The 27,990-nt window shown below is 49.3% G+C and overlaps 12 protein-coding genes across 12 annotated transcripts; 7 read left to right on the top strand and 5 right to left on the bottom strand.

Annotated features, from left to right (window-relative positions):
• Positions 1-404: 404 nt before the first annotated feature.
• On the top strand, positions 405-3,351 carry VTN77DRAFT_5303 (uncharacterized protein; the record flags this gene model as incomplete). The annotated part of the gene is made up of 3 exons (XM_069421458.1): positions 405-492; positions 752-2,200; positions 2,261-3,351. The coding sequence occupies 3 exons, from the start codon at positions 405-407 to the stop codon at positions 3,349-3,351; spliced, it is 2,628 nt and encodes an 875-aa protein (XP_069276941.1).
• Positions 3,352-4,792: 1,441 nt separating this feature from the next.
• Positions 4,793-6,031, bottom strand: VTN77DRAFT_5302 (uncharacterized protein; the record flags this gene model as incomplete). Its single annotated transcript, XM_069421457.1, has 5 exons — positions 4,793-5,288; positions 5,345-5,533; positions 5,581-5,660; positions 5,726-5,762; positions 5,862-6,031. 5 exons carry the CDS (start codon positions 6,029-6,031, stop codon positions 4,793-4,795), a joined length of 972 nt encoding a protein of 323 aa, XP_069276940.1.
• A 4,011-nt stretch (positions 6,032-10,042) lies between these two features.
• Positions 10,043-10,533, bottom strand: VTN77DRAFT_5301 (uncharacterized protein; the record flags this gene model as incomplete). The annotated part of the gene is made up of 2 exons (XM_069421456.1): positions 10,043-10,391; positions 10,454-10,533. The coding sequence occupies 2 exons, from the start codon at positions 10,531-10,533 to the stop codon at positions 10,043-10,045; spliced, it is 429 nt and encodes a 142-aa protein (XP_069276939.1).
• Positions 10,534-11,557: 1,024 nt separating this feature from the next.
• Positions 11,558-12,712, bottom strand: VTN77DRAFT_5300 (uncharacterized protein; the record flags this gene model as incomplete). Its single annotated transcript, XM_069421455.1, has 1 exon — positions 11,558-12,712. The coding sequence occupies one exon, from the start codon at positions 12,710-12,712 to the stop codon at positions 11,558-11,560; it is 1,155 nt and encodes a 384-aa protein (XP_069276938.1).
• Positions 12,713-12,738: 26 nt separating this feature from the next.
• VTN77DRAFT_5299 (uncharacterized protein) lies at positions 12,739-13,263 on the bottom strand (the record flags this gene model as incomplete). The annotated part of the gene is made up of 1 exon (XM_069421452.1): positions 12,739-13,263. One exon carries the CDS (start codon positions 13,261-13,263, stop codon positions 12,739-12,741), a length of 525 nt encoding a protein of 174 aa, XP_069276937.1.
• A 1,095-nt stretch (positions 13,264-14,358) lies between these two features.
• Positions 14,359-15,686, top strand: VTN77DRAFT_5298 (uncharacterized protein; the record flags this gene model as incomplete). Its single annotated transcript, XM_069421451.1, has 3 exons — positions 14,359-14,431; positions 14,484-14,549; positions 14,623-15,686. 3 exons carry the CDS (start codon positions 14,359-14,361, stop codon positions 15,684-15,686), a joined length of 1,203 nt encoding a protein of 400 aa, XP_069276936.1.
• A 480-nt stretch (positions 15,687-16,166) lies between these two features.
• VTN77DRAFT_5297 (uncharacterized protein) lies at positions 16,167-16,661 on the bottom strand (the record flags this gene model as incomplete). Its single annotated transcript, XM_069421450.1, has 2 exons — positions 16,167-16,506; positions 16,627-16,661. 2 exons carry the CDS (start codon positions 16,659-16,661, stop codon positions 16,167-16,169), a joined length of 375 nt encoding a protein of 124 aa, XP_069276935.1.
• Positions 16,662-17,495: 834 nt separating this feature from the next.
• Positions 17,496-18,363, top strand: VTN77DRAFT_5296 (uncharacterized protein; the record flags this gene model as incomplete). The annotated part of the gene is made up of 4 exons (XM_069421449.1): positions 17,496-17,502; positions 17,573-17,587; positions 17,649-17,709; positions 17,763-18,363. 4 exons carry the CDS (start codon positions 17,496-17,498, stop codon positions 18,361-18,363), a joined length of 684 nt encoding a protein of 227 aa, XP_069276934.1.
• A 1,406-nt stretch (positions 18,364-19,769) lies between these two features.
• VTN77DRAFT_5295 (uncharacterized protein) lies at positions 19,770-20,862 on the top strand (the record flags this gene model as incomplete). Its single annotated transcript, XM_069421448.1, has 5 exons — positions 19,770-19,874; positions 19,967-20,029; positions 20,090-20,406; positions 20,461-20,535; positions 20,613-20,862. 5 exons carry the CDS (start codon positions 19,770-19,772, stop codon positions 20,860-20,862), a joined length of 810 nt encoding a protein of 269 aa, XP_069276933.1.
• A 525-nt stretch (positions 20,863-21,387) lies between these two features.
• VTN77DRAFT_5294 (uncharacterized protein) lies at positions 21,388-22,529 on the top strand (the record flags this gene model as incomplete). The annotated part of the gene is made up of 3 exons (XM_069421447.1): positions 21,388-21,916; positions 22,049-22,382; positions 22,472-22,529. 3 exons carry the CDS (start codon positions 21,388-21,390, stop codon positions 22,527-22,529), a joined length of 921 nt encoding a protein of 306 aa, XP_069276932.1.
• A 678-nt stretch (positions 22,530-23,207) lies between these two features.
• VTN77DRAFT_5293 (uncharacterized protein) lies at positions 23,208-24,564 on the top strand (the record flags this gene model as incomplete). Its single annotated transcript, XM_069421446.1, has 6 exons — positions 23,208-23,305; positions 23,398-23,608; positions 23,668-24,042; positions 24,114-24,232; positions 24,290-24,353; positions 24,436-24,564. The coding sequence occupies 6 exons, from the start codon at positions 23,208-23,210 to the stop codon at positions 24,562-24,564; spliced, it is 996 nt and encodes a 331-aa protein (XP_069276931.1).
• A 1,019-nt stretch (positions 24,565-25,583) lies between these two features.
• On the top strand, positions 25,584-27,484 carry VTN77DRAFT_5292 (uncharacterized protein; the record flags this gene model as incomplete). Its single annotated transcript, XM_069421445.1, has 2 exons — positions 25,584-25,827; positions 25,887-27,484. The coding sequence occupies 2 exons, from the start codon at positions 25,584-25,586 to the stop codon at positions 27,482-27,484; spliced, it is 1,842 nt and encodes a 613-aa protein (XP_069276930.1).
• Positions 27,485-27,990: the final 506 nt, after the last annotated feature.

Here is a 27,990-nt window from a genome sequence, read left to right as displayed (position 1 = left end):
ACTTTCTCGACCGCAAGTGTATTCAATGGATCGCAGTCTCCGAATTCCAATCATAGTGGGGGTGGTTATCTCTTAATGCAGATCAAGAGGGGCTCTCTCCAGGGCCAGACTTGATGACATCACGCCAATGATCAACCTGCGCTGCATAGAGTTGTGCCGCGGGCCAATGGGCGCCTTGTTCTCTGCAATAAGATTGCTTTAGCGGAGCGCCCTCGCAGAAAAAGCAATTAAGTTGGCTGCGGACCAACTACGTCACCATCGACACTGCAAAGCTTCCGGCCCATCCAACAGCACGCTCATCCACCTTCAACCTGCTTCTCCTCTTCACTTTTCGCTTGGGAGGTCATGTCTGTCATAGTCCGGGCCTTGTTGCTTTCCCAGCACCTTGCACCCTATCAGTCAGCATGGCGACCCGGCATACTACCACTACAGCAGCTGCATGCACCTGCTGCGATTCATGTGTTGCGGCAGCGACCAAGTTGGCAGACCATGGTATGTGATCCGGAATGTGCTTCCTGTCTCTCGTTTCCTTTCCAGGAGATGCGCTGTTCGGGGCTGATTCGCGTTTTCTTTGTCTTCCGGTGCAGCCGCCGCCACTGCTGCCTTATACGTGACGGACCCGGAACGAAAGCGCGCTGGTCGCGATGCCCTGCAGCCGGAGCAGCCATCTCCATGTCAGTATAGTGCTGTCATCATGCAGTCTGCCATTGATCAAGTGCTGACAGTCCTTCCACTTTGGTGGGAATCACAGCTGCCATTCCTCCTCCCGGTCTCACCCTTGCCAATGCAGGCGCCGCAGCCAGCATCGCCCATGCCAACCGGAAGCCCGTTGAGTTTTGGAGACCGGAGAAGCAGCCAGATGCGGAGAAGGCCGCCTTCGCAGTCAGAGGATATCAGTTCGCTGAGCCCCAACCCGTGAGCATCACAAGTCCCGAAGTCTATAAAGCCGCCCTTACGGCGACGCGGGAACGTATAATGGCTCCATCTCCCCCCGTTCCCGCTGTTGACCACGGATACGATCAATACGCAGCCGAGCAGGTCATGATGGCCGGAGGACGGGCACCACAGGAGCCTGCAGCAGTTGAGATTGACCCAGGCGCTCTCAATGCCGCCACTGGCGCCGTGTCCGGTCGGCGGAGGAGGGCGGAGTCTGCTCCCATAAAACCTCAGTTCAGGCAAGAGGCTGCTTATGCTCTTTCTGCTGCCACCATTTCCCATCGGGCCAGTTTAGGAGCCGATATCCTGGGCAACCTTGATCCGTCCATGGAGGCTGCTCGGATACACCACATCGCCAAGACAAATGTCAAGCTCTACACCTCATCCCCACCGGTGGAGATTGAGGTGGCAGAGCAAAAGCATAGAGACACTCTTCGAGCGGCCGCGATTTCCATGGCCAAAGATATGTACGCGATCGCCGCAGCCAAGGAGCCCGAATTGGTGAGACCTGCAAGCTCTCTCGCTCAACGTCGTGAATCTCGCCGGCTTTCTCAGTCGCAGTTCTCCTGGACGACAGGTGATGAACGCGGAGTGACCCGAAAGCCGACAAATCTGCATGAAGCGGCGCAGAAGATCGCTGCCGAAAAGCTGGCTAAGATGCAACGGACCGACCTGGCTTACCAGCAGCAATACTACGGCACCGCCCCAACTCCCCGCACCCGCTTGATGACGCGCCGGCTGAGGAGAAGGACGTCGAGCGACAGTGATGCATCTCGAATCGATTGGGAACGATCCGTCCAGATCAGGAATCAGATGTCGTCCTTACAAAGCCGGCTTCATGAGATCGACGAGGAAAAGAAGAGGCGGGATCGCGCAGAATTGATGGAAATTGCCCGCAGAAACGTCAACGCGGCAATCCATGATATGGACGAACAGGTCTACGCCAGAACGGGCAAGCCCTCTCCCAGCATGCAGCGCGAATGGGAGGAGAAGGCTCAGGAGCGTGCCAAAGCTGAAAGCGAAGCTCGATTGGCTACACTTGGAAGGATCCCCATTGGTGGGCAAAGATACATAGATGAGGTTGATGTGGAAGAGATCGCTCGCTCTCGGATTCAGCCCACTTTGGACGAGATCACGGATCGGGTCGAGGAACAAAAGGCTAGAGAAATCTCTCAGCGACTAGACGAGGAATGGAGGCAGAGGTTGCGGGAAATAGACCGTCAAAGAGAGTACGACACTAGGGAGGAGGAGAAGCGGCAAAAAGGTTTGAATTTGGTTTCAATACGTGGTTGATCGTCTCTTGGAGTTGCTAACGATCAAGCAGCGGCAGCGAAGCAAGCCGAGAAGGAACAGAAGGCAGCGATGGCGGAGAAGAAACGCCTCGAGAAGGAGGGCCAGGGGTTGTGGTCGAGAGTATTTGGAGGGAAGAAGCCGGCTGGGGAGACCGCTGAAGAACCCGATCATGCCCCGGAGAAACCGACCGAGGAGATTGAACGAGAGGCAGGTGAGCAACAGGCCGCCGACGGTGCTGGTGAGGAGCGTCCCGGGAATGAGCAGGAGCAAGAACGTGTTACAAACGGAGATACCACAGCCCCGTCCCCAAGACCTTCGGTAGATGAGCAAGCAGCTTCACGCGAAGCAGGAGCAGAAGGCGTTCCGGCGGTCACCGGTGCTGCTGAACCTGCCGAACAGCCGGCTGAGGCGGCTGCTGAGACAGTTGCTGAGACTGCTGCTACGATAGAAGCAACTCCGACTTCAGCATCCCCGAAAGGAGAGTCCAGGCTGAAGATGTGGTTCAAGACCAAAGTCTCCCGTCGGGGAAGCAAACCTCCTCCACCACCACCAGAGCAGATGCCTCAACCGACTGAGACGGAGGAGATCACGTCCGGATTTACGGGCGGAGCTGCTTTGACTGGAGCGACAATCGACATTCCGCGTGGAGGTCCCCTTACTTCCCATCCTATCACCGAGAGGGATCTTGCTCCAACCAGTTCGAGTGCCCCGTCCGAGCATGATGCTGCCGATGCGATGTCCGAGTCCATGAATGCCATCCGACAGTGGAGCACCTCGACGGCTGCATCTGGTGCTGAAGGGAGGAATTCATCTGAAAATGGCGGCAGACGAAGTCATCTCCGGATGAGCTTCAAAGACATGATCACTCGAAAATCTCCCGACGAAGCTGGTTCCGCGGGGCCCTCTGCTCCGACGAATCCTCCAGCAACGCAGAACGGGGAGGAGGCCGTGACTGTGACTGCGACGGCTCCGGTTCGTCCATCGCCTTCTCGTGCCAATACCACGGAGCGGGATGAACTACGAGACAACTTTGTCGAGGAAGCATTGCCACCACCTCCGAGTCTCAACACGGTTATAGGGCGAAGCTCTGCTAGGGAGAGTAGATTCTCCGAAGATCTGTAGCTGTAGGTAGCCCTGTAGCCTGTAGCCCTGTGGCCTCGGTGGTCGACCATTGCGACGGCGTATGGATTCCATGTCCTGTACCCAATTCCTTCCTCCTCTGTGCAACAATAACCCTTGTTTTCCCTCCTCATGTCTTCTCACCTTTCCTCCATCCTCTTCCGCAACTCTCTCATACCGCATCCGTCCTCTCTATCTACTTATCTATCTTTCATGTGGCGTTATGTAGGGCAGGGAGCTCGGGAAGTTTTATGGGAACAATCGCAATCTATTGAGGTGCCTCTTCTCTTTCTCAACAGGCAAAGGGTGAGAAATTGTACTGTACATTATTGTTAGAGTTTCTATACCATTCTTTTTGTGCTATGCTAATGTTATGTAACGGACGGAAGGGAGGTATTATCTGGATATTTATTTATGATAGACATTGCAGACGGATCTTTTTCTCTCTCTCTCTCTTTTTCCCTTGTCTATCTGCTACCTATCTAACTGCTTAGATTAGATTAGAGCAGAAAGAAACAATGACTGACGGTGGGAGGAGGGTTGATTGAGGGTGTTATTATTAATTAATTAAGTATTGTGCCTGCATCTGCTTCATCCAAAATGCTTTTTTATTTACTCGTAGCACTACTCACTGCACTGGATTGTAATTAAAATTCATACACCTCTTCCCATTGCTATTTATTCCATACCTATACCTACCCCATTATTTCCTTGTTGGCACGGGTGTGCATTAAGGATAGCTTGGCTTGGCAGGTGATGATTATTTTAGGAAATATAATAAATGTTCAGTCAGTCAGTCAGTCAGTCAGTCCCTCTTTACTGCAGTATTGTGAGGTTATTCATGCAGTCACATGAGATTGGAAATCAATGCTTAGGGCGGGCGGCAAGACTACTACATATGTAGTACTGTACTGTACGCGCAACTAAGGCAGATGTGTTGCGCCGTAAATTTACAGCGTTGGTTCCTTTCTTTTTTTTTTCTCAGGTATGTACATACATAAATGTACTCAGTCACTCATATTCTAGAAAATTGTAATTGTAATTTGTATCGTATCAGGCCTGCCTCTGTCCTCTGCCCTCTACCCTGTTGATTGATTGATTGATTGATTGATCAATCTTCTTCTTCTGTCATGGAAAAGAAAGAGACAGACAGAGAGAGAGAGAGAGTTTACTATTTACTCTGGGGTAGACCAGAGTGAATATGCTTGATCTGTTTGTTATTATCGAGATAGCCAAAATTCATCTTATTGTACATACATATACAGGACATGCATGCGCCGCAGGACCGGCCACTATTAATCTATCTTGCTTAGTCAATCAATCAATCAATAAATCAACTGCCGTGGATTGCTCCGTCCCTCTTTTGCCAATGGAATGGAATCTTCACCATCAGAAATAAAACAACAAAAGAATATGAAGGTCAAAGCTCGTGACTGAGCTCATATCAAACCAACAGCCGATTACGAATCTTTTCCAGTTTCTCCTTGGCCACACCTATCGAAAGGAGGTAGCCTTCGACCCCACCGTATTTCGTGTCTAGGTATTCCTTGATCTGTTCTGGAAACCCCGGCGGGCACTTGGTGTATTCTTCATCCAGCCCGACCGACCGGATCTCCTCCATCCGCTCTTCGAGTTCCGGGATGAGCTCCGCTTCCGACTTGATGTAATCCCGGGCGATCTCATTGAGGGGGACAACGTTCGTCAGCAGCAGCAGCATCAGGATGATCAGACCCGTCCGGTCCTTGCCCTGCGTGCAGTGGATGATGGTTGGATACGTGTCATCCTCGGCCAGAATATCGAACGTTTCGCGCATCTCCGCTGCGCTGCAGTCGAGAGTATCCTTCGCGAGACCGATTAGGCCGCGAGGTTTCATAACTTGAGCACCGACGATTTTGACCGCCTCAGTCCGGTATCCAGATGCAAGGAGACCCAAGACTTTTCTGGAAGCAAATTATCAGCTGGTGCCGGATAAACGGTGAAGAGAGTGTGTAGATACATGAAATTGTACCAGTCCAAGCGCCACAGAAGCATCTTCTCAAAAGCCCGCCCCGTGAGGCTGATCATATATCGACGGACTCCTGGGAGCTCCAGCAGATGTTCATCAGGATCTGCTATCACGGCCGCTTCGGAATTTTCCAACGACAGAGCGGCCCGTCGTTTCTTGGTAGCCATGATATGTTCGGTACTGAAGATGTCAGACTAGACGTGTTGATTGTAGCGTCACTGGCATACCTGGAACGTAAATCGATGATAGTAGATATGCCTAATTCATCTACGAGACGGTGCTTATCCCTCTCTGACGCATCATCTGGCTGGATACGGCAGAAGCATATCAGTCAAAGATCAATGACAAGATTCGGAGTGGCTCTGTATCTACCCGTGCACTGCGGAAGAGGATGCCTTCCTTGATAATTCTAAGGAAACCCATTCTCATTAGTCTATGATCATGCTGACAAGTAACCAATTTAGATTTGGTCTTGCACCAAGAAAGAGGAAGAGAGAGAATCTCGCACTTAGATCCATGCATATCGTTGATCGACCTCCCCACATCGCGGAAATTCAATATGTCATCAAACGGCCGATCCGGAGAAGCCAGATCAAAGCCGGGAGAGCCCGTCCTAATTGGTGTTGTTGTAGATGCGGATGCGGATGCGGCTTTGGGGTTAGACTTCTTCTTTGCCATTATTATATATTCACGAAGAAAAACAATTCTGATGCAGCTTTTAATTTAAAAAGAAATCAGAAGGGTCGGAGGTCGACGGTCAGTTCGTAATGATGCCTAAGTTGCAGGCTTGCAGCACGTGCTAGATGTTTCCTGTCTGATGGTGACAGGTGCTGTGCTGGACAAAGCTAAACCCCAGATGATGTACACTGGACTACCTAATCTCCACAGCTCGATCGGACAGAGTTGCAGGAAAGAGAGAGAGGTGCATTCTTAGTCGAAACTCAACGACGACAATTGTTGAGTCGCCTCGAGTCGGTGAGCGATGCTCGTCGATTTGTTTGTTGCCGGTGGGGATGCCGACTGCCGCCATGACGTTCCCGTTGACGCCCCGCCAATTGAATGAAGTTTAATTAATCTTATCGATTATAATTATTCTATCATCTCTTCGATTATTTTTATAATTAAGAGGATTGTTTATTCTTATCCTTTAAAGCTTTTTCTTTTATTAGATACTGGTTATCTGGCGATATTATATAAAACATTAAAATCCGTTTTTGCACACTGTCACGTGGCTATAAGAAGCAACATATACATAAGCATCCCACACCAAATTGATTCATAAAATCTGCTTAGTCCCTATTCGCAAGAGAGAGGCAAATATATTACTAAGGGATATGGCAAGAATAATATGTAGCAAGGAATATAGGCAGGGAGCCCACCTGGAAAGTAGATAATAACAAATATAGTAGGTATATATAGTACCTAGGCCTGGGGGCCAAGAGAGTCCCAGGCATATGATCCAATTGCGAAAGATATAAATCCACGCCAATTGCTTACCGCAGATGACCTTAGCAGGCTACGGGATATGCACCCTCGAGCCATCGGTATTGAGATTTTGATCTGTGGTTATGCAATTTTCCTTTTCAAGACTAAAAAAAAATTCGCCTCTGGGAAAGGCTGTGTACATATCTTGCGGGAACCAAGTATCAGGTGAGTTCGAGTTCAAATGTTCCTTACGGTAAAGCTGACAAGCTCAATCTGAAGGTCGGCCAAATCACCCGCACATTTGATTTTCCACATCCAGCAGGATATAAACACGACTTGTTGTTGGTCACATCGGCTGACCTTCCTGAGGTGTTCCCCCACCAGGAATCAACATAGCTCCTGTATAGGCAGAATATGACAAGGAAAACCTGTGTTTGAAAGCTCATTTTTGTCTAATTCAATCAATAGAAAACAATCAGGGGAACTGTTGTAGCAGAAAATCTTTATTCTACTTTAGTTAAAGGTTCAAAATATTTATGGGATAAAGAATCTCTTGATCTAAGCATTGCTCTCCTATGGAAGATAGTTCCAGATGGTAATGATTCAAGAGGATTCTCAGGAAGTATCCTCTATCTTGGTAGTCCTTCTCAGAGCAGAGTCAAACCTATTATCTTTCAGAATTTTAAGAGGATTATCCAACCATGGGACTAGCCTGTTGAGGAACCTAAAAAGGTCCATGAGGATACTCTAAAAGCAGGCTTCCTTCTCCCAGATATGATCAAAAGATCCAAAATACTCCTTCAATCAACGAACGAAAGACGATTCTTCTAAAGATTCAAAGGTTTAATGCATCATTGATATAATTGTTTTATGGTGGTATTCCTGATAGGAATATACAGATTGAGTTCCCTAACCCTAAAAAGATACTTATGGCTAATAGTAATCCCTAATCTCCAGAACTAAAGATAATGAGAACTTTATGGCAACTTTAGCCATTTAATCATTGTCATCCACTTATATCATTATACTCTCACTCTTGCCTCAACACTGCGTCGTGCCTCCAGCCCTAGAACGGGAAGGGATCTGGGCAACCTGAGTGTCCCCCCATTGTTTATCTAGGTATTTACCTGCAACCAACCTCATCTTTTGAAGCATCTTTTGGCAAACTGGAAACCGTCTGATCTAGATTAATGCCTTGTCTGAAACAGTAAAGTGACGAGATCTCCAACTTAAAAGTCCGGATTGCACCTCAGCTGCTGGCAATTGTTTCTCTACGATCCATGGGCCTGTCGGTCACAGTGGCTTCTAGCCCTGCTCAAAGATCTCTCTCAATTAGTGCGCGGGTGTCTGCAGTTCAACATCTCGAAGGATGCGATGGGTACATCTTCGGACAGTCCGCTGGCGGATATCGAGCAGAAAATGCCCAGCAGATCAGCCTCGATGATCACGAGAATCCAAAGAATTGGAAGAGCGGCAAGAAATGTAAAAAAAAAATCGAGAGATAGCTCGCCTGATGAATACGCCCCCGTGCTGACGAAATTAATGTCCACCAGTCGAAATTAGCATGCTATATCGGCCGTCCACTAGGACTGGACTGTATATGCAGAATAGGGTAGGTATCTAGGTGACAGCGGGCCGAGCCGGGCCTAACTAATGCCCATTATTAGCCCTATCAGCGGGGCTGTGTGGGCTGAGGGCTCAGATTTAGCTTGGCCTGTGGGACCTAGATTTGAAATTCCAAACATTTCAAGAATAATAATAATAATTCAAGAGACCTCGTATTGAAATTTCAATTTCACGGGAACATTAACGGTCAACCCCGTCAGGTTTCCAACTTACAACTTACTGAGGTGGCTCACGCGAGGGGGGGTGGTGGTAGTAAAGACGGAATGCGTCTTCTCATTAATTAAATGATAGAAAAAAAGAAGGGATGTCCTTATTACCTATATAAAATAAAATATAGTTAGGTCTATAATGATGAATAAATAAAATAAAAAAGATATCTTCACTATAAAAGACATAGTTAAAACCATAATAGATATACTTTTTAGTCAATAAGAGGAAATATTGTTATAGGGCATTAGAAGTAAGTAAAAAGGAAAATTAGTAACTTTTAATACATTTTCCTTCTTCTTCTTCTTCTTCTTCTTTTTTTTCTTCGAAGCAATCTAGAGATTTTGTGCTACTTATAGTGAGGAGTCTTTCCCATAGCTAGCTCCTCATCGATTTCGAGTCGTTTGTTCTTTCATATCCAGGACATGTAGGAGTGTTGAATTGCCAAGAAGAAGTCCTTGCGGAGGAGGCAAGGTAACAAGACATTCAAAGGTATGCAGTGTGCACTCTACAATATGTTACATGTACTGTACAAGACCTCGTCTATTATAAACCGCCATCTATCCCCGCACCGAGCGACCATAAATAAATGCAATCAATATCACTCCAAAATGCACAAGATAATCAGAAAAAAAAGATGAAGGTGACGAATATAGTAAATCAACACTCCCAATGATGAGTTACTTACACGCGTATAGAGTACAGGAAAGGCAGAACGTAAATCACATCCCGGATATCACCGCTGATGTTGTTTTGTGGGAAGCAATTCTCAATTCTAAAACCGTCAACTCATCAAGCGTTGCGTTTCGACAAAAGGATATTATACAGTGGAGAATATCATCACAGTGGCTCCTGTAAAAGAGAAAATGAATGCGAGATATCGTGCTACACCCCCGTGGTTCGATGCTGGTTCGGCTGGCTAGACCCGCCATTCACAGGCCGTCCATTGACCACCAGTCCACGGTAGGTGTTGGCATTCTCACCTATGGAGTCTGTCGTCAGTGGCTGCTCGTATGTGACGTCCCGTTGACGGCCAAGGGCCGGGGGAAGAGCGCCGGTCGTGAAGCTGGGAGGAGCGTTGGCCATGTGAAGAGTCTTCTCTCCTTGTGGCACATGGCGACGCGTGCGGACGGCCGGTAGCAAGTCAATGACGAACGAGAGGACGTAGAAAGTGAAAATGAGGGCGATGACTAGTAGGGGCGCGATTAGCCTGGCCAACAACTTCCGGCACGGAAAACTTACCCCATTCAAGGACCGCAGCAACATTTTTACGATGCGAGTGCTTCATCAACACCCCAAAAGCGATGGAAAGAGCCACCTCAATGATGATAAACCCGAGCTTGATCCAGAAGCTAACAAACAGGATGACATGTAGCCTGCGGTAGGCCAGGCCCAGTCGCATGTACTCTAAACAAATAAAGATGGCGCTGATCAGGTAACCAACCCTGGATGACCACAAGTCAGCCCCAAATCCAGATCTATAAGTTCAATGCAAAAGCGGAGCACTGACATGAACATGATAAGGAATCCATCGTGTAAACGCGGATGTCGCACAGTATCAAATATAGACAGCAAAATCAACCCGAGTGCACCCGCGATCGAAAAGAAGATGGACGCCACGGAGCAGAACTTGTCAAAAAACCCCTTGTTTCGTGCCAACACTCCCCGGTGTCGCAGCCAGCGCTCCGACAGGAAGGCCAGGTCAAGGAACACGACAGTCACGGTGCTTCCGGCGATAAAGAGGGGTTTCAACCCTTCCGCGCCAATGTCGGAGATGAACCTGTAAGCAGTGGATGTCAGCGAGATTGAATCCGAACGTAGACGAGGAAGACGAGAACATACGCAATCGTCTGCGGGCGAGACATGTTGGCGATGTGTGGGGTCCCCTCAGCAGCCCATGTGCCCAGCATTGCAACGAGCATTGCTATGTCAAGGATAATGATCAGCTGGGCCTTTAGAGAGAGAAATGGACAACACGAGGTTGCACAAACCTATCCACATGCAGGCCGAGATGACGGGGAAGAGCCAGTAGGATAGAATCCACATCTTTGCGGCCCCTAAACCAAATAATCCCCTTCCTTCTTCCTTCGTCGATACGGTTGTCGAGCATGTAGGTATTCGGATAGAGACTCGAGCAAATTGAGTGGCACTGGACGCGTGCCTATATACTTAAATTGACGCGGGATCGAGGATCAATTGAACCAGAAGGGAGACCCCGGCGAACCACAAACAGGGAACGAGAGCAAGCAGCGGTGACAGTAACAGATATTTGAACGCAGGCCCGGGGTCTCCTTTCTGGTTCCCATGGAGAGAGACACTGAGACAGTTTTTGCAGTCTGGCATGACTTCACCGGCGAGTCCGGACCAACCCTCCGACGTCATCGCCGAAACAGCTACGCTAGGCAAAGCCACCCGCTGCAATTTGCGATGCCTCCTGCCGAATAATCTAGGCTTGGCGGCCCCTAACCAAAGCCACTATGCCGTTGTTATGCACATTCCTTCAGGTCATAATTCTGGCTATTATTATTCTTGGTGACCCACTCGTCAGCCACCATACTCAAAGGCACCATATTCTCGAGAACCGCACGTGTTTTGTTCGACGTTGGAGAATGCTGACACGAACTAAGACACTGAAGTAATTAAACCACATTATGTTGAGGTATGTAGGTATCTCTGCCTGAAGGTCTAGCAACTAAAAGAAAAGAATCAAAATTATCATACCAGCAAAGTCTTCCGTAGAAGCAAGGAGACGAAAGAACACAAATCAGAAAACTCTAAGACCATTTAGAAAAACTCCGTGCGAAATCCTTGCCGCATAAGCCACGATGAGAGTGATCCAGGGTTTCATGCTCCTTTTGTCATGCTGGGGGAAAACAAAGTGAGTCAAAGACCAAGTAATATTGCACACAAAGGCATCCGAACTAGGGAGACAGGTTGACGTTTCTTTCAGCGACCACTCTGGCGACGGCTTCTTCGCCTCACCCCTACCGCGGCTGCATCGCGTGTCCGGTGGCCGCGAGGCGGTGACGGCTTAATGACCTTCACTTGCACGCCGTGGTCGGCATCATCTTCATCCTCCTCTTCTTTACCCTCGTCTTCTTCACTGCTCGATTCTTCCTGAGAAGACTCGGGAGGGGCACGGTGGGGAAACTGTGTCTTAGATGTGCTGCTGCTCCGGTGGGACTCATTCAAAACAGATCGGTAGGTGGGATGGCCGTAAGATTGCAAATAGGGAGACTGTTCGACCGAATAGGGCGCCACGTTGGACAGAGGTCGCGGTCGATGAACCCACTGAGGATCATCCGGGAAGGACCCTGGAGAAGGCAGGTCTCGAGAGGACGACCGTGGACGAGCTTCCCGGACCGCGGAATGATGCTTAGAGTGCGGTGAGGGTTGCGGGAGGTCAGGTGGAGCGTTCCAGTGTTGAGGACGCGGAGATTGCATGGGGCGTTGGGATGAAGAGCTGGACGATCGACCATATCCAACCGAAGGCATTCTTTCCTCGCTGGCGGGAGGGTATGGCGCCGCGTACTGTTCTCGGGTGCTCCGCCGTCGATCGTCCTTGGAAAGAGACCCTCTCGGGACCGGCTCGTCGCTTTTCCTGCGTTTATCGCTGCGTTTATCGCTGACAGGATCCCGGGTGGATCCAACTTTCTTCGCCTGGGAGCCTTTGGAGTTCTTGCCCGTTTGCATGCGCTTCTTCTCGAGAGCATCCAGCTCGCGCCGGGAGAGTCGTACGTTTTTCTTCCCTAGCATCTGGGCACGCCGGATCCGCTCCAGAGCCCTCTCGACCAGCCATTCCTCATCGTCCCTCATGGCCAATTCTATCGCATAGGCCACAGTGCTGTCCGCATCGTCATCAAGATCGTAATCCTCGCCGTCCGAAATCTCGCTATCATAGTCGTATCTATGGCTTCTGAGTCGCATCACACGCGCACTGGCCTTGTCCCCATATGCATGTCGTCGCACCTCCTGATTGTCATCATCTTCTCCACTGTCAATCTCCTCAAATCGCACGCCATCCGCATCCTCCCACTGCGTCACTCGTCTCCTGACTTGGCCCCCCAGTCGTGCCCCTGGTGGTCTTCCCCATCGGGGCATACCGTAAGGAGTTCGCGGCCGACCACCTAGACCGCCTCCTCGGAAAAAGCATTCTCAATTGGTTTCTCCATCAAAGAGGCATGACCGAAAACGGTCACACCAGTGGCACCGATCAGCCAGAGGACCGTGGCAATAGGCGAGGCCCAAATACCAAGCGGAACCGCGACGACAAGCAGAGCGGTGTAGAGTTGCGAGGATGTAGCACGGAACACGCCGATGTCGAGATCACGGCCCTCGAGCTTGCCAATGCCATAGAGACCGCCACTGACCAAGATGATGACAAAAAGAAGCAGGGGGTTGGAGAGTAAGCTGTAGATGCTGAGCATCACAAAGACCAGGGCATAGTTGCTTGAGAAGTACGAGAGATTGTAATTGACGCGGCTCTGCACCTCCCCAAAGTTGGCTGGCTTGGACAAGCGCTTCAGGTCAAGGAACTCGGAGATAGGCCGCAGGTTTGCAAATCGAGAGCTGATCGACTGAGCGCGCACGCTGTTAAAGCGGTCGGAGAAGCGCGACGTGATCAGGTCGAGGGGAAGCTGAATTGGGGCCATTGTGTGGACGATGAGGTGTTGTGGAACGCGAGAAAAGATGACCAAAGCGGTAGTAATTGAATAACGACTATTTATCGCCTGGGATTGTAGGATTCGTTAGACAAAGAAGAGTCGCGAGGAATGGGAAACTGTCAAGACGGGGAAGTGGAAGGTGGAAATAATTAAATTAATGTCCAGCTGGCCGGAAACAAGGTGTTTCAGGGCCGGAGGCGTCGAGAGACTCGAGGCCAACCAGGGGGCAAACCAACCAACCCGCGCCTGACTAAGATTTGGCCGCTTAACCTAAAGCTGAGTCCTGACAGGCTGCCAGGGAGCAGGCAGCCAGATTAAACGAGGAAGAAAAAAAATGAAATGAAATGAAATGAAATGAAAATGAAACCGGTGCAAAACTCACTGTCTGTGTGAGCAGTCAACAGGAAAGTCCTGTTTGCTCTGACTCTGGGTTTGTCGCTCGTTCACAGTCTGATATTTATTTATGGATCTCGGTAGAGCAATTCCCTGGAAAGACAGGGCAGTGAAGAATCGGTAATGGGGACAAATTAATATTATTGACGACATCCAGATCTTTCCCACCTAGGTGGAAAGAGGCCAGGAGAAAAATAAACGACTGCGTCAACTGCTGGTTCGCATCTCGCGGCGAACTACAGTTGATGCAGCGCCCGTAATAGAAGGAACAAGATGTACAGAGTAGAAGAACCGTACAATCTAACCCACGGAAGAACGTGGAGATCTTCTTCTTAAATATTAATAATATTTATCATTTTATCTTTCGTATCCTAACTTGCAGTCTGCACCTGCGGAGAACATGTTCTCTTCCCCGTTTCTCTTGCCTCGCTATGCGCATCGTAATTGGTCCACGTTGTGGTTTCGATGCCTCAGTCTGCACAGTGCAGCTTGACCGCCCGTAGTAAGGCGACAGATCATCTTACAAGTCCCCAGTCCTTCCTAATCCCAGCATCGTCTTCATTCTGGACCAGTCTAATTTTGGTTCGTCTCTTGCATCAGACTCCTTCCGTATCCTTTCCTCAGAGCATTTGCCGCTATTCCCTCTCCGAGCCAGGGACAACTCCTGGGCTCGCTACCCCATAGGCCGAAATGAGGCATTCAGCACTCCAGTTGCTGCTTCTGGCCGTCTTCCTGGGGTTGGTAGCTGCCTGGACCAAGGAAGGTCTGTGGAGATAAAATCGACAGTTGGAAGCAAGAGACTGACCTGCCCGCAGACTATGAGATTTTCCGTCTCCGTGACGAAATTGCTGCCACTGAAGGCGCGAATGTCACATTTTACGGTGCGACGAGACTTTACTCATTAATCTCCCTCGGTCGACAGCTCACTGACCTGGTAACTTTTAATCGATCCAGATTTCCTAGGTGTGCCGCCGAGTGCGAGCCAGGACGACATCAACAAGGCTTATCGCAAAAAGTCGAAGCAGCTTCACCCTGACAAGGTCAAACGCGCTTTTATCGCGAATAGTGCCAGAGCTCCGAGAGACAAGACAAAGGGCAAGAAACCAGGGGTGCATGTTTCGAAAGGACCTTCCCAGCGCCAGATTGCAGCCGTTGTCAAGGAAGCGAATGAGCGATCTGCCCGCCTGAATATCGTTGCCAATATCCTGCGCGGGCCAGCTCGAGAGCGATATGACTATTTTCTCAAAAATGGGTTCCCCAAATGGAAAGGCACGGGGTATTACTATTCTCGATTCCGTCCCGGGCTGGGAACCGTGCTGCTAGGTCTTTTCCTCGTCTTTGGAGGCGTGGCCCACTACGTCGCGCTCGTACTGTCCTGGAAGCGTCAGCGGGAGTTTGTGGACAGATATATCCGTCAGGCTAGGAAGGCTGCATGGGGCGACGAGCTGGGTATTCGGGGCATTCCCGGTCTGGATTCTCCGAGCCCAGTAGTCCCAACTCCAGCCCCCGAGGGAGGTGAGACTGGTGCTGTTGTGATGAATCGCCGTCAGAAGCGCATGATGGAGAAAGAAGCCCGCAAAGAGAACAAGAAAGGCGGCAAAGGCGCCGCACGAGGCTCTCGCTCGGGAACCGCAACTCCTGTGAATGAGGCTGCTGGCCCCGTTGGCGACAGGAAGCGTGTTATTGCCGAGAATTGCAAAGTTCTCATTGTTGACTCAATCGGCAATGTCTTTCTTGAAGAAGAGACGGAAGACGGCGAGCGACAAGAGTTCTTACTCGATATCGACGAGATCCCTCGTCCAACCGTTCGTGATACTGTTGTCTTTCGACTACCTGTTTGGTGCTACCGCAAGACAATTGGCAAATTACTTGGAGGATCGAAATCAGGTGACGATGTAGCCGCAGAGGTGGCCACCGATGGCCACGAGGATGCGGAGACGACCGAGGAGACCAATACCACCGCTACGTCTGCTGCAGGAGCGGTGAGGAAAAGGGGGAAACGAAACCAGAGGCATTAACGGGAGGACCTGGGGGGAAGTGAGAACTGTAAAATTTAAATGTATTTTTATATAGACACTATATGATACCACAAAAACTTCGAGCCGTCCTTGCTGAGACGTTCTCTTCATCCCGTATAGCTCGGGCCTGGATAGACCTAGTAGTACTACAGCACGAATAAAACAAATGCATGCACTCCGTACGGAGTATTCTAACTCTGTTATTCCACCGGTTCTCCAACTCTCCATCTACTTTCCCACGGCCAATTCAAAGATAGACAGACACATTGGGCAACAACAGTGCCAGCCTGCCAGCCTGCCAGCCTCATACTTAATTTGGAAATCTCCAGAAAGGCTAAAAATAAAGAAGAACAAGAGAAGAAAAACTGCGGCCCTGTATCAAAAGAATACATGCCCTTTGGTATATCCGCAATATTTTCATTAAGGTTCATCAAATCGATTTATCTGACCAGTGTTCGGTTAACCTCTTCAGAATGAAAGTTACATAAACATCTTTGCAATAGTCATCAATCCGTTCACACTCTCACTCAGCCCACTGCTGCCTGCACTGCCGAATCCGCTGCTACTGAAGCCTCCGGCATAGCCGGTCTTGTCACCCATCAGACCTCTTGGCAGTCGTATGCCAACGATCGCGAGCAACTTCTGCAGGATCCCGCTGGTGATGAGAGGCATGATGACCAACATGAACACCTTGATAGGGTTCCGACGGGCGTAGTTATAGATATCCCGTAGCAGGCGCCTGATCCGAGAAATCATACGCTGGATGAAGCCGGAACGAGGGCGAGCGCGACGCGACGATGACGACGAGGAGAAGAACGACCTGGTTGACCGGTTAGCGCGGCCCCCCAGGTTAAAGATTGACGGTGCTGAAGACCGCGAGTGACGCGTCGAAGAATACACCGACGAGGGGCGACGAGGAGAAGGCTTGCGGACAAAATACCCTTTCGACGAAGAAGTTCCGTCAAACCAGCCCATGTTGTCTGTCTCTTTCTGTTCTTGTCTACCTTATCGCTGTTGGGATAATCCAGGCAACAGAAGGAATGCTAGGATCAGAAGAATGATGAATAAAGAATGCCCTGCACTATACAATTGACCTAGGGGGAAAGAAGAAAGGTACAATTGACTGAATTGCACGCCTCAATACCCAATTGTCACCTCTTTTTTGTTGAGGGGTTGAAATGGCAGAGCAAGAAGGCGGTCTGGAGATAGCCAGCCTGGTAGGCCTGACCAAATCTGACACGCCTTTGAAGATGTGCAGATACAGAAATCCAAAGGCCTGCAATTGATATCGAACAATGGACAGTGCACGAATCTGCCTTTTAACTGCCAGCCATCAAGAAGTACCTAGGTAGCTAGGTAGCTTAGGTACCTAAGTCGGTGAGTGGCTGGGGCCGAGTTTCAGCTCTCCGTATCGATCACGGTCCCGTGGAATCGTTGAATGGCCCGTGGCTGGCGAGTCTCTGGCAACTCATTGGTTGAAGCTTTCAGGGACTGCTCGGAGACTGCATCACGTGAAATGTCCCTCTCTCAGGATGTGGCTGGTGCCAAAGCACAGTATGTGGCGCAGCAAGCATGTGAATGGGCGACCCGCTGACGACGTCATCGTCTGGGGTTTGGCTTAGCTGGCAGACAGTTGTTCAAAGCAGATTGGTGTGCCTTTTCTTGGATATATACCTGCTGAGCTGGATTTGCCCAAGTACAGCTCTGGTCGGGTTTACGACTTACCTCCCTTTGCAGAGTCGTACTACTTTTTGGTCGGTCAGAGAAATAATTGCTGAATACATAGTTGCAATTCCTTACTGGTGTGCTATGTCCCGTAAGTTCCAGGCGTATTAAAAGATGAATCATCCTCACTACTAGATTGGGAGCTAATATCTACTTCCCAGACCAACCGGATTACTGTATTTACTGCTCCCCGAGAACATGCGCCATCAAATCTGTCTAACTGGGGTAAACTTGCAGACAAGATCCTTGGGGTCTCCCCCAATGCGACCCAGCAACAGATCCGCGATGCATACAAAAGGTCTGCACTCTTCACGTATTTCTCTTGACGCTTCTCATAGTCCTCTGCTGTAGGGCATCCTTGAAGTCGCATCCCGATCGTGTCCCCGTCGACTCGCCAGATCGACCTGCTCGCACCCGAGAATTTCAGCGCATTAACGATGCCTACTACACGCTCTCGGATCCAGGCCGCCGTCGCGAGTACGATGAAGCCCGGAAACAACACTTTAGAGATGGAAGAGACGAGACTGTGAAAGAAGAAGAGACTCCACGCGGCGGCGCCGGTGGTTTCCCCTGGTCCTCTTTTAGCTTCGGAGGCTCAGAGCACGAACGACAGAACCGTGATTCGGAGCAGTTCGGCACCATATTCGAGGAGATGTTACGGGAAGAAGGCCTTGCAAATGACGAGCAAGACAGTCTCGGCCGGAGACGTACAGCACCGACTAAGCGGTTTTGGTCCATTGTCGGGGGCATTAGCGGCGGCGCACTGGGATTTATTATCGCCAACCTTCCCGGTGCGCTTGCAGGCGCCGTGGCTGGAAACAGGCTTGGGGCTATCAGAGATGCCAAGGGAAAGAGTGTCTATGACGTGTTCTTGGAATTGCCGCAGGCAGATAAAGCCAAGCTGTTGAGTGAGCTGGCCACCAGGGTTTTGCAGACAACTTTGGCTGAGTAGAACTCAGCATACTAACTCTTTTCTTTTCCTTTCCCCCCTGGTTCTATTTTACTTTATTTTACGTTTTTTCTTTTCTCTTTCTAGTTGAATTATGTCAGTTCGTGCTTAGCTAGACAGACGCTCCAACCATCACCCAAGAGTATGTTCTTCTTGTTCGTATTTACTATATCTGGGCTGGCGAACTGACCTTGTCATATAGGTCTTCTCTGACGTTATCCAAACAGTTGAGAACTGGTTCCGCATGGTGTTTTAAGAACATTGTTATGTGGTTGACCCCTTAGATTCTCAACACCTAATCAATACGAGTCCGGATTACTCGACATATAATTTACGGAGTCTCTTCTTCCCATCAGGGCCGCATGACTTTAGCTTCTGCAATAATGACCAGGATGTAAGAGGTGATCTGCACCAGCTTAATCTAGCCGACTTAGTCAAGCTGAAACAGCAAAATGAATCTCCCGACTGGCCATATCTCCAGGTACCTGTTTTCATTGACGGCGCAACATACGGCCATCGCCGCCCAGACTTCGTCACACGATTAGATGACACATCATACGAGGCCATTTTCGACCATTTAAGGTCTCTCCCCATTAGCTATCTGACGCTCCCAGACTAGGAACTCGTCATGAATTCTGATGCCCAGCAAGCTGCGAGCAATGCAAGGATCATGCTGCAGCATGTTCTCTCATGGTGCAGCTCACAATATAGGTTACACCAGATCTGATCCCCAAATACCCTTACATGGACATGGGATGAGGTTATCTATAAGCCTTTCCAGTCAGTTGTGGGCTATAGTTTCGAGGTAGTCAAGAAAAGGTAGCAATATTCATATCATGTGAGGAAAAAGGTGTAGAAAGTGGTGTTGAACCACTACTGCCTTTTTCGGCGTCCATTCCCCATCGTGCGGACTATAAGGTACCCACAATTATTATTGGGGTTTACAGCCGCATACAAGAATGTAACGTGCGTGTACAGAGTACAGGACATGTACCTGGGTAGCTCACTCACCTCGCCACATACACTCTAATAATCAATTCTCCTGATCAAGGAGTGCTGATCTGTGTGTTATTATTATGATAGTGATGTGTTTAGCAAACTTCCTGTCCATAGGATTGACATGGTTTTAGCTTATCGATAAGCTCCGCCAGTAACCGCCGGCACAGAGTCAAAAACCCCTTTTACGGACGCTCGTCCAACCACGTGTCGAGACCCCTCGCAGCTGCCTCACCGCCTTCATGCCTCAGAAGATCCCACAGCCCGCATGCAGTCGGCCACATTCCTCGACGTTAGTAGCCCACTTTCGCTCATTTAATTACCTTGCCCTGCGGCCTCTTTCACTTGACGGTGTTCCCTTTTTCTTTCTTTTTATTTCGCTGGAAGGCATATTATCGAGACTCGACGCCGCAATGACTGCTGAGGCCGCTAGTGTTTACCCCTCCTTGGAGAATCGCCCTATTAAGGGGACGATTTGCCTATTCGATGTCGATGGTACCTTGACACCGGCAAGACGAGTATGTTGTAATTCTGTGGTGTATTTTGCAATATTCTCAATTATATGCGACAATACAACTGGCAAGAAGCTAATCCAGTACTTTCTTCGCAGACCGTTTCGCCAGAAATGCTGGAACTCCTTTCTCGGCTACGCCACAAGTGCGCGATTGGCTTTGTTCGTCCCTCTGTCGCCTGATTGTCACCTCGGAGATTCATTCTTACAGATCACATTTAGGTTGGCGGATCCGATCTTGCGAAGCAGCAGGAGCAGCTCGGCACCTCATCCATCCCTGTCACCTCTCTCTTTGACTTCTGCTTTGCTGAGAATGGCTTGACGGCATACCGCATGGGCAAGCCACTTTCGAGCAACAGCTTTATCCAGTGGCTTGGAGAAGAAAAGTACCAAAAGCTGGTGAACTTCACTCTCAGATACCTTTCGGATCTCACGTTGCCTAAGAAGCGGGGTACTTTCATCGAGTTCCGTAACGGAATGATCAACATCAGTCCTATTGGAAGGAACGCGAGTCTCGAGGAGAGGAATGAGTTCGAGGCGTATGTCTTGTCATTTACCCGCATACACTTGTTGCTCTGCTAATGACAATATAGGTACGACAAGATCCACAACGTCAGAAAGAACTTGGTGGAGGCGTTGAAGAAGGAGTTCCCTGACTACGGTCTCACGTAAGATCCCAGCTTTCAACGTTTTGTTCAAGTTTACCCGTGTTCGCAATGTTCGCCTAACAACGCTTGCGAGGCAGATACTCTATTGGCGGACAGATTTCCTTTGATGTCTTTCCCACTGGCTGGGATAAGACCTACTGCTTGCGGCACATCGAGGCCGAGAAAGACATTTCGGGTATTGAATACAAGACCATTCATTTCTTCGGTGACAAATCCTTCCCCGGTGGAAATGACTACGAGATCTTCTCTGACGAGAGAACCATTGGCCACGCCGTTAACGGCCCCGAGGATACTATGAAACTGCTGAAGGAGTTGTTCCAGCTATAGGCAAGGACGTTTGTCGAAGATGGAAAACGAAGCTATTGTGAAGATTATAACACTATATACCATTCATCATAATAGTTGGAGTTGCATCTAGCGAAGTAACTGAAAAGAAAAAAAAATCTTCGATTGTCACGACATGGTGATTCTTCTGCTTCCATTGCATTTTTCTTTCGCCTAATTATTCCCTTGGTCAATGGCTTCATCAATCTATCCTCAGAGGGAGTGTAAAAATGAGACTTCTATTCGTATTACCGTCTCTGGAAACAATATGCATGTTTTATTACAAGAGTTGTAACGTGGCAGTCCTGGAGATCAATAGGACATGCTATCCGCTTTCGGCCATAGTCCAGAGTTGCTTAGTCATGCGCGTTTCCCGCGGCAAACCGCAGCCTACAGATTACATAGACTGGCACAGCGTCATACTTCAATTTGGGCATCAAATACATCCATACCAGCCAAACAATGAGTTTATCATTCGCATTCAGCCTTCTCTAAGCAGCAAAGATAAATCCTGCATCATCGAGAACGATGGCGCCGTCGAAGCAGGTCGTCGAGGCGCCTCGTTTCCTCCTGCCTCGACTCACCTGGAATGGCAGTACTCCCCGCATCACCATCTCTCCGATTCAGCCCGTATCAGTCTCGACCAGGCGTCGGCATCTGCAACAGAGCCTCGACGGTTTAAATTCTGGAGCTCGCCAGCTACATACTTCGACGATATCCTCTTTCTCGCCCACATTAGCTGCAGTTCGCTCTGCAGCTTTGATCTCTCACCGTCCGTCCTCTACTACGAACCCTTCTTCCGATGCAACAACAGACTGTCTCAGCAACCCGATCAGATATAACGGCGTGTATGTCGCCGTCTTCAAGCCCGCACGGCGTGCATTCCATGCGTCCGCCGCTATGGCGCGCGACCACCATTTCGACACACTGAAGTTCGTGCAACGGCTAAAGAAAGAGGGCTTCAGTGAGGAGCAAGCCGTTGCGATGATGAGGGTGCTCAACGATGTGATCCAGGAGTCGATTCAGAACCTAACCAGGACTATGGTCTTGAGGGAGGGTTAGTCCTATATTTCTTTTTTCTTCATGCCCCTTGTCCTGTCGCTTCTGGCCGGCGCTGTTCAGACTGGGAGGATAAACCGGAAAATGAGCCAAGAAAACGTCTCTGTTTTATTCTAATCATTATCTACAGACTCCGAACGCACGGCATATACGCAAAAGGTGGACTTCGCCAAACTTCGCTCTGAACTGCTTAACTCTGACTCGACCGAAGCGCAACTGACGCGCTCCTCGCACGAACGGATCGCCGCAGACCTCGCCAAGCTGAATTCACGCCTACGCGACGAAATCGGACGTACCCAAGCCTCCGTTCGTTTGGATTTGAATCTGGAGAAAGGCCGCATTCGGGAGGAGGCTAACAGTCAAGAGATGCGGATCAAGGAGACGGAGACGAGGATCGAGCAGGAGGTCGCAGGATTGAGGGAGCGAGTGGAGGCAGTTAAATTTTCGACACTGCAGTGGTTGATGTAGGATTTTTTTCTTATCTTCCCTTTTTTTTTCCCTCTTTTTAAGGAAAGATCTCGTTCAAGATTGCAGTACTGACTTATTCCTACAGGGGAGTCTGCACCGGTACCGCGGCCCTTATTATCGGTGCTTGGCGCTTGTTTATGTGAGGTGAGAGTCCAGAAATATCTTCCTTGGTAAAGGATCATTACGTGATTGGAATGCATTGTTACAAACAGACAATATCGAGGGGCACGTAGACGGTAGGAGTCTTGGATTATTCGCCCGTCCATTCTTTCGTGCATTTCCTTTGTCTATCTGTCTGTCTGTCCGTACGATGCTCTCCCATCCCATTCCACATGGCTATCTATAATCTATCTCAATGAATCTATATGAATCAGTCAGTACCGTCGAAGATCAAATTAATAGAACAGATTCCCGAGTATAACTACTCCGTAGTCTTAATCTAATAAAACACTGTTAAAAGAAGAGAAGGGAAGAACAAAAAAAAAATCAGGATGGGGCCCAGCAGAGCAGCAAATTGACTGGTGGGTTTATCCCCCGGCTGCCCTGTCCCGTTGTTTCAATGTTTACTGTACTGCGCTGTGTTGTAGATGTGCATGTACTGTACTGCCGTCATCGTCACCGTGATGCAAGACTCACTGCTGTCGTCATTCATTCAACCCTGCTCTGTGGCACTCGAATCCATCTTCGTGAAGGTTGATTGTAATACACCTAGGTAGGATTTAATCGCGTGATAAATTTGCGACGCATATGAATCTATATTATACGTGTGAACGGAGTGAAATATTTGCTCTTGACTTGAAAATTGTATTTACAGACAGACTATGCAAGCTCTCCTGGGATCGATTTTTGGCCCAAGAAAGGAACGCCATGATCTTAGTGGGAGGGTAGCGGTTGTCACGGGTGGTGCTTTTGGCATTGGGTGAGTAATGTTTCCAATTATTGCCTCGTTGGTGGGATGCTACCAGTCCAGAGACTTCTTGGAACATGACTCATCTGCTATGTCCTCGTTAGATATGAGATATCGCGAGCTTTCGTCGAAGCCAAGGCCAAGGTGATCATGGTCAATCGAAACTGGGATCACGGCTCTGCAGCGATCAGGGCGCTCAAGAAGGATTTCGGATCAGACGCACCAATCGAGTGGATACATTGCGATCTGGGCAATCTGGAAGAGACCAGGAAGGTCTTTTGCACGATCCGCGAGAAGGAGGAGCGTCTGGATATTGTGCGATGCTTGCCGCTACCTATTATTTCAGCACAATGTGATTCTAACCACCCATGCAGCTGGTCTTATCAGCTGGCATAAATGCTAACCCGTACGGTCTCGACCACGATGGCATCGAGCATATCTTTGGAGTGAACTGGCTCGGTAATTTCTATGCGACAAATCTGCTATACCCGTTGATGCGGCGAACGTCGAAGATGCCCTCGACGCCGGCTCCACGGATCGTTATGGAGTCGTCTGAGGTGCACCGGGCAGCCCCGTCGTCTGTCAAGTTCCAGTCACTCGAAGAAATCAACGACTCCAATCTTGGACCGATACCCCGGTACGCTCGCTCCAAGCTAGCAATGATTCTGGGTGTTAAGTACGGCCTGGTGGAAAGAGTGATCAAACCAAACGGTGACAATATCTATGCGATTGCAGTCCATCCAGGCACAGTAAGTTGTGACTTGACCAGCGCGAGGACTTTTTTCAGTTGGAAATTGCTTAGACAATTCTTTCATTCCAGGTCAATACCGCCATACAGCAGCAGTTGAAAGATGCCTATCCCGGTATTCTGGGCAAATTAATGACCAACATGTCATTGTCAATCAGTCGAAGTCCTGAACAAGGCGCCTGTAGTGCTATGTATGGTTTCTCCCCCTCTTTTCTCTCTGTAGCGCAAAGGTCTCACCTGCCATCCAGTTACGCCGCAGCTAGTCCAGAAATCGAGCAGAAAGGATGGAATGGGGTTTATCTGACAGATCCGGTAAGTAAAACTGGGGTAAAACGCCGAGAGGGAGCGTCGCAAACAGTCTCATATCTCATATCTTTTATTTCTCTGATTTTAGGGGAAACTCGGAAAAGAGAGCTCGCAAGCCAGTAATCCAGAACTAGGAGCTGCACTGTGGAATCTGAGCGAGGAATTGGTGAAGCAAAAGCTCGGTGAAGATGCACTGGCGGACTGGCATAGCTGTTGATGTCTTGCAATGTTGGCGATTGATCGTCGACACGGATAATCGCGATAGAACTGCGGGGATGTGTTAACACACAATGAATGAATCATACAACTCACCTTGATTGGCTGCAACCAATTAATGCAAAGATAGCGGGCAAGACTTGAGCCACTTAACCTTGGAATTAGCAGCTTAGGTATTAACACTGGGGTCTAGCCAGGGGAAGCTCCGCCTTGGCCCGCAGCTGATAAGCAACTAGGAAATCCCAACTACAACGACGCTGTACGACATACCGGTGGTTGAGCTACGGCTGAGAAGGAACGGGAGTTGTTCCATTTCTTGTATTAATTGCATCCACGTTGAATTCTCATTTTTGGCTGCTTCATCGTCCTCTGAGCTTATCGTACCTTGCAACGCCGTTAATTAATGTCCACTAGTGCAGGTAACTAGCTGCAGATTGCAACCCTTATCGCAGGGCCGATCATGCAAGCACGATTTCGCCATCTGAGTCCGACCCGCCGATGCGACGCCGCCCAGCAACCTGCCTAGAATGTCATAGCTTCTGGCTCATTCACATCCCCAGCTTTTGAAAGTGCACCTTCTATAAAAGGAGGAAGTCCGTACTTGGAGAGGTGACGATGAATGGATCTCCGATATCTGCGTTGGCCTCTCTAAGAGGTGATCCTGCCACCCTCCCTTCCGCCTTTGCTGCCCAGAACTCGAGGGAGATATTCTATTGTCCCTCTGACTCACTTGGTTTTCTGCCGCCGCCTTTTCGTTCTCTTGTCGGTCTTATTTGCCTTGGTGCCCTTCTTGCTGTAGGTGTTTGGATTCTCTGCGTCTGTCGCGAATCCACTTCGCGTCGACTGTCCTACCATTGCAATTGTGACCTTGGAGAGACGGTAGGATCCCGACAGGATACGTCAGGATCGGCAGGTGTAATTCCTTTGGTTCAAGGCAAGACGAGTGTGAAGTTTTGCTCCGAAAAATCGACGGAAAGGACATATCTGCGGAGAAGCAAACACGGTGTTAATATAGGAACCATGGTCATGAGGACTGTGTGTTTTCTGGCCTGCATTCTCTTTGGGTTCTACCCATTCGGGCTTGCGCTCGACGGGCGATCGGCACTCATTCACCGTCAAGCTCAGCAGGCGAATTCGAGCGCAGTACTTGTGGATTTCCAGGTCTATAAACCTGTAGAGTTTGACCCTGAGAGCACCAGTTGCAATGAAGTTCTGTTGCTTATGGATCATCAATTTGCCTTTAGTTATGGACAACCATTCGTAGGTGAGGATAAACCTGCGTATTGCTCGGATGAGATCGGTCGCTGATGCCATCTCCACCAGGAAACTACGAGCCACCTGCGTGTGACTTTGATACAGTCAGAATCAATCTCACCGTGACCTCGCAAGGGCGTCAGTACGACCGTCTGGCACTGATGTTTTTGGGTGATACGGAAGTCTTTCGAACGTCAACAGCGGAGCCGACTATTAACGGAATTATTTGGACATATATCAAGGAGATGTCGCAGTATCTCGCTCTGTGGAAGAGCCCCCAGAAGCTAATTTTTGATCTGGGAAATCTGATCGACAGCACCTATACCGGTCCGTATAATGTAACGCTCACGGCATCTTTTACCAAGGAGAACAATGTCAGGGTGGCGGACGTGATTCTGCCTATTTCATCCCGGCAGTCAGCTAATAACGCCTCGAGTGCGTTCACTGTCCCATCGGACAATGCGACGGTGGCCCTGAACATTCCACAGAACGCTTCGCGGGCAACAGTGTCTATCTCCGCCTGTGGCCAATCTACGGAAGAGTTCTGGTGGTCCAACGTCCTCTCACAGGACACAGACGACTTCGATTCCACTGTAGGTGAGCTTTATGGATACTCGCCTTTCCGCGAAATTCAGCTTCTCATCGACGGTGTGCTCGCGGGAGTCGTGTGGCCGTTTCCTATTATCTTCACGGGCGGAGTGGCTCCTGGCTTTTGGCGCCCAATTGTCGGTATCGATGCGTTTGACCTGCGCGAACCGGAAATAGACATTTCTCCATTTCTTCCCCTCTTGACAGACGGGAAAGCACATTCGTTTCAGATTAAAGTTGCTGGACTCAACACTCCTCCCAATGGTTCAGTAATGCTGACACAATCGGTTGGCTCATACTGGGTCGTTACCGGGAAGGTGTTTGTGTACTTGGATGATGGCACGGCAGATAACTCTGTCAATGCATCTGAGAGAGGAGTGCTTCCGAAGGTCATCGCACCAGAACCAAAATTCACTGTCACGCGGAATCTGGTCCAGAACTCCCAGACCGGTGCAAATGAGACTCTTTCTTACTCCGTAAAAGTCGATCGGACCCTCAGCATCACATCTAGCCGTTCCTCCTGGACCCAGACTCTGTCATATTCCAACATTGGGCTGCTTAATCAGCAAGGTCTAAGCCAGAGGAACACCCAAAGTACTGTAGGGGAATCATCATCCTCTGGAATTGGCCTTAATGGAACAGCTACCGAGTATCGGACGACTTTCAATTACCCGCTCGACGTCAATACGACATACACAATTAGCGAAACCAATTTTACGATCAGCGCATTGATGAGTCGCGGCCTGGAGATAACTTCTAATGGAGGACTCGGCATATCCACATACACTCTTACTTCTGGACCTTCTGATCTCCAGACACAGCAATGGGGAACAGCATACTACTATTCCATTACGGGTGGCAGTTCCTTCTCCTCTGGAGACACAACGGATAAATTTACGGAAACGTCTGGAGGTACAACATATAACAGATTTGTAAGAGCAGTCAATGGCACCGTCATCGAGAACGGGCAGACTGGAGAACCGATCTCTAGTCTGGCGCAAAGTGGCTGGCGTTTCTCGCCCGGAAGACCCAGCGTGAGGAGTATCCTGGGGCGTGGGCCAGGGACAGTGGGCGGCTAAGCTCATTTCCATACAATCTAACTGATATGCATTCGTATTGATAGTGTCTTTCGTATGAAAATAAGTCGATAGAGCATATTCAGACACGCTGTGCTAGGGCTACATTGTGCTTGTTCATCGAGTTGTCTGCTTGTGCGAATTTTTAGGCAGATTCAGTATAAGTAAAAAGCTGTAAACGTCTTGCTTCGCTCGACTGACTTGAAAAGATCCTTAAATACTTGGGATTACTAACAAGTGCCTATGGCAGGCACCCGCGGCCTCGGCCTACTAGGTAGTGCTTGCCACTACTACAGGTAGTATGTAATGTACCATGGTTACCACACCACAGGTCTTGCCACCGTCTCGCCAAACCTCCTGCGATTGTTCTTGCAATGTTTCTCATTACATTCCTTGTAATATAATATAAAATAGGCTCAGGCGGGTAGGTAAAAAGACAGATGAGCAAGACAGGTTAGATAACTAACTAATATATTCGTGGTCTGTGAATACGCAATGCGGGTTTGACT

Source organism: Rasamsonia byssochlamydoides (genome assembly GCF_041956645.1).
Source record: "Rasamsonia byssochlamydoides strain NRRL 3658 unplaced genomic scaffold VTN77scaffold_39, whole genome shotgun sequence".
Taxonomy (NCBI): Eukaryota; Fungi; Ascomycota; class Eurotiomycetes; order Eurotiales; family Trichocomaceae; genus Rasamsonia; species Rasamsonia byssochlamydoides.
Note: the sequence above shows the minus strand (reverse complement) of the source record. Positions and strands in the feature narration are given on the sequence as shown.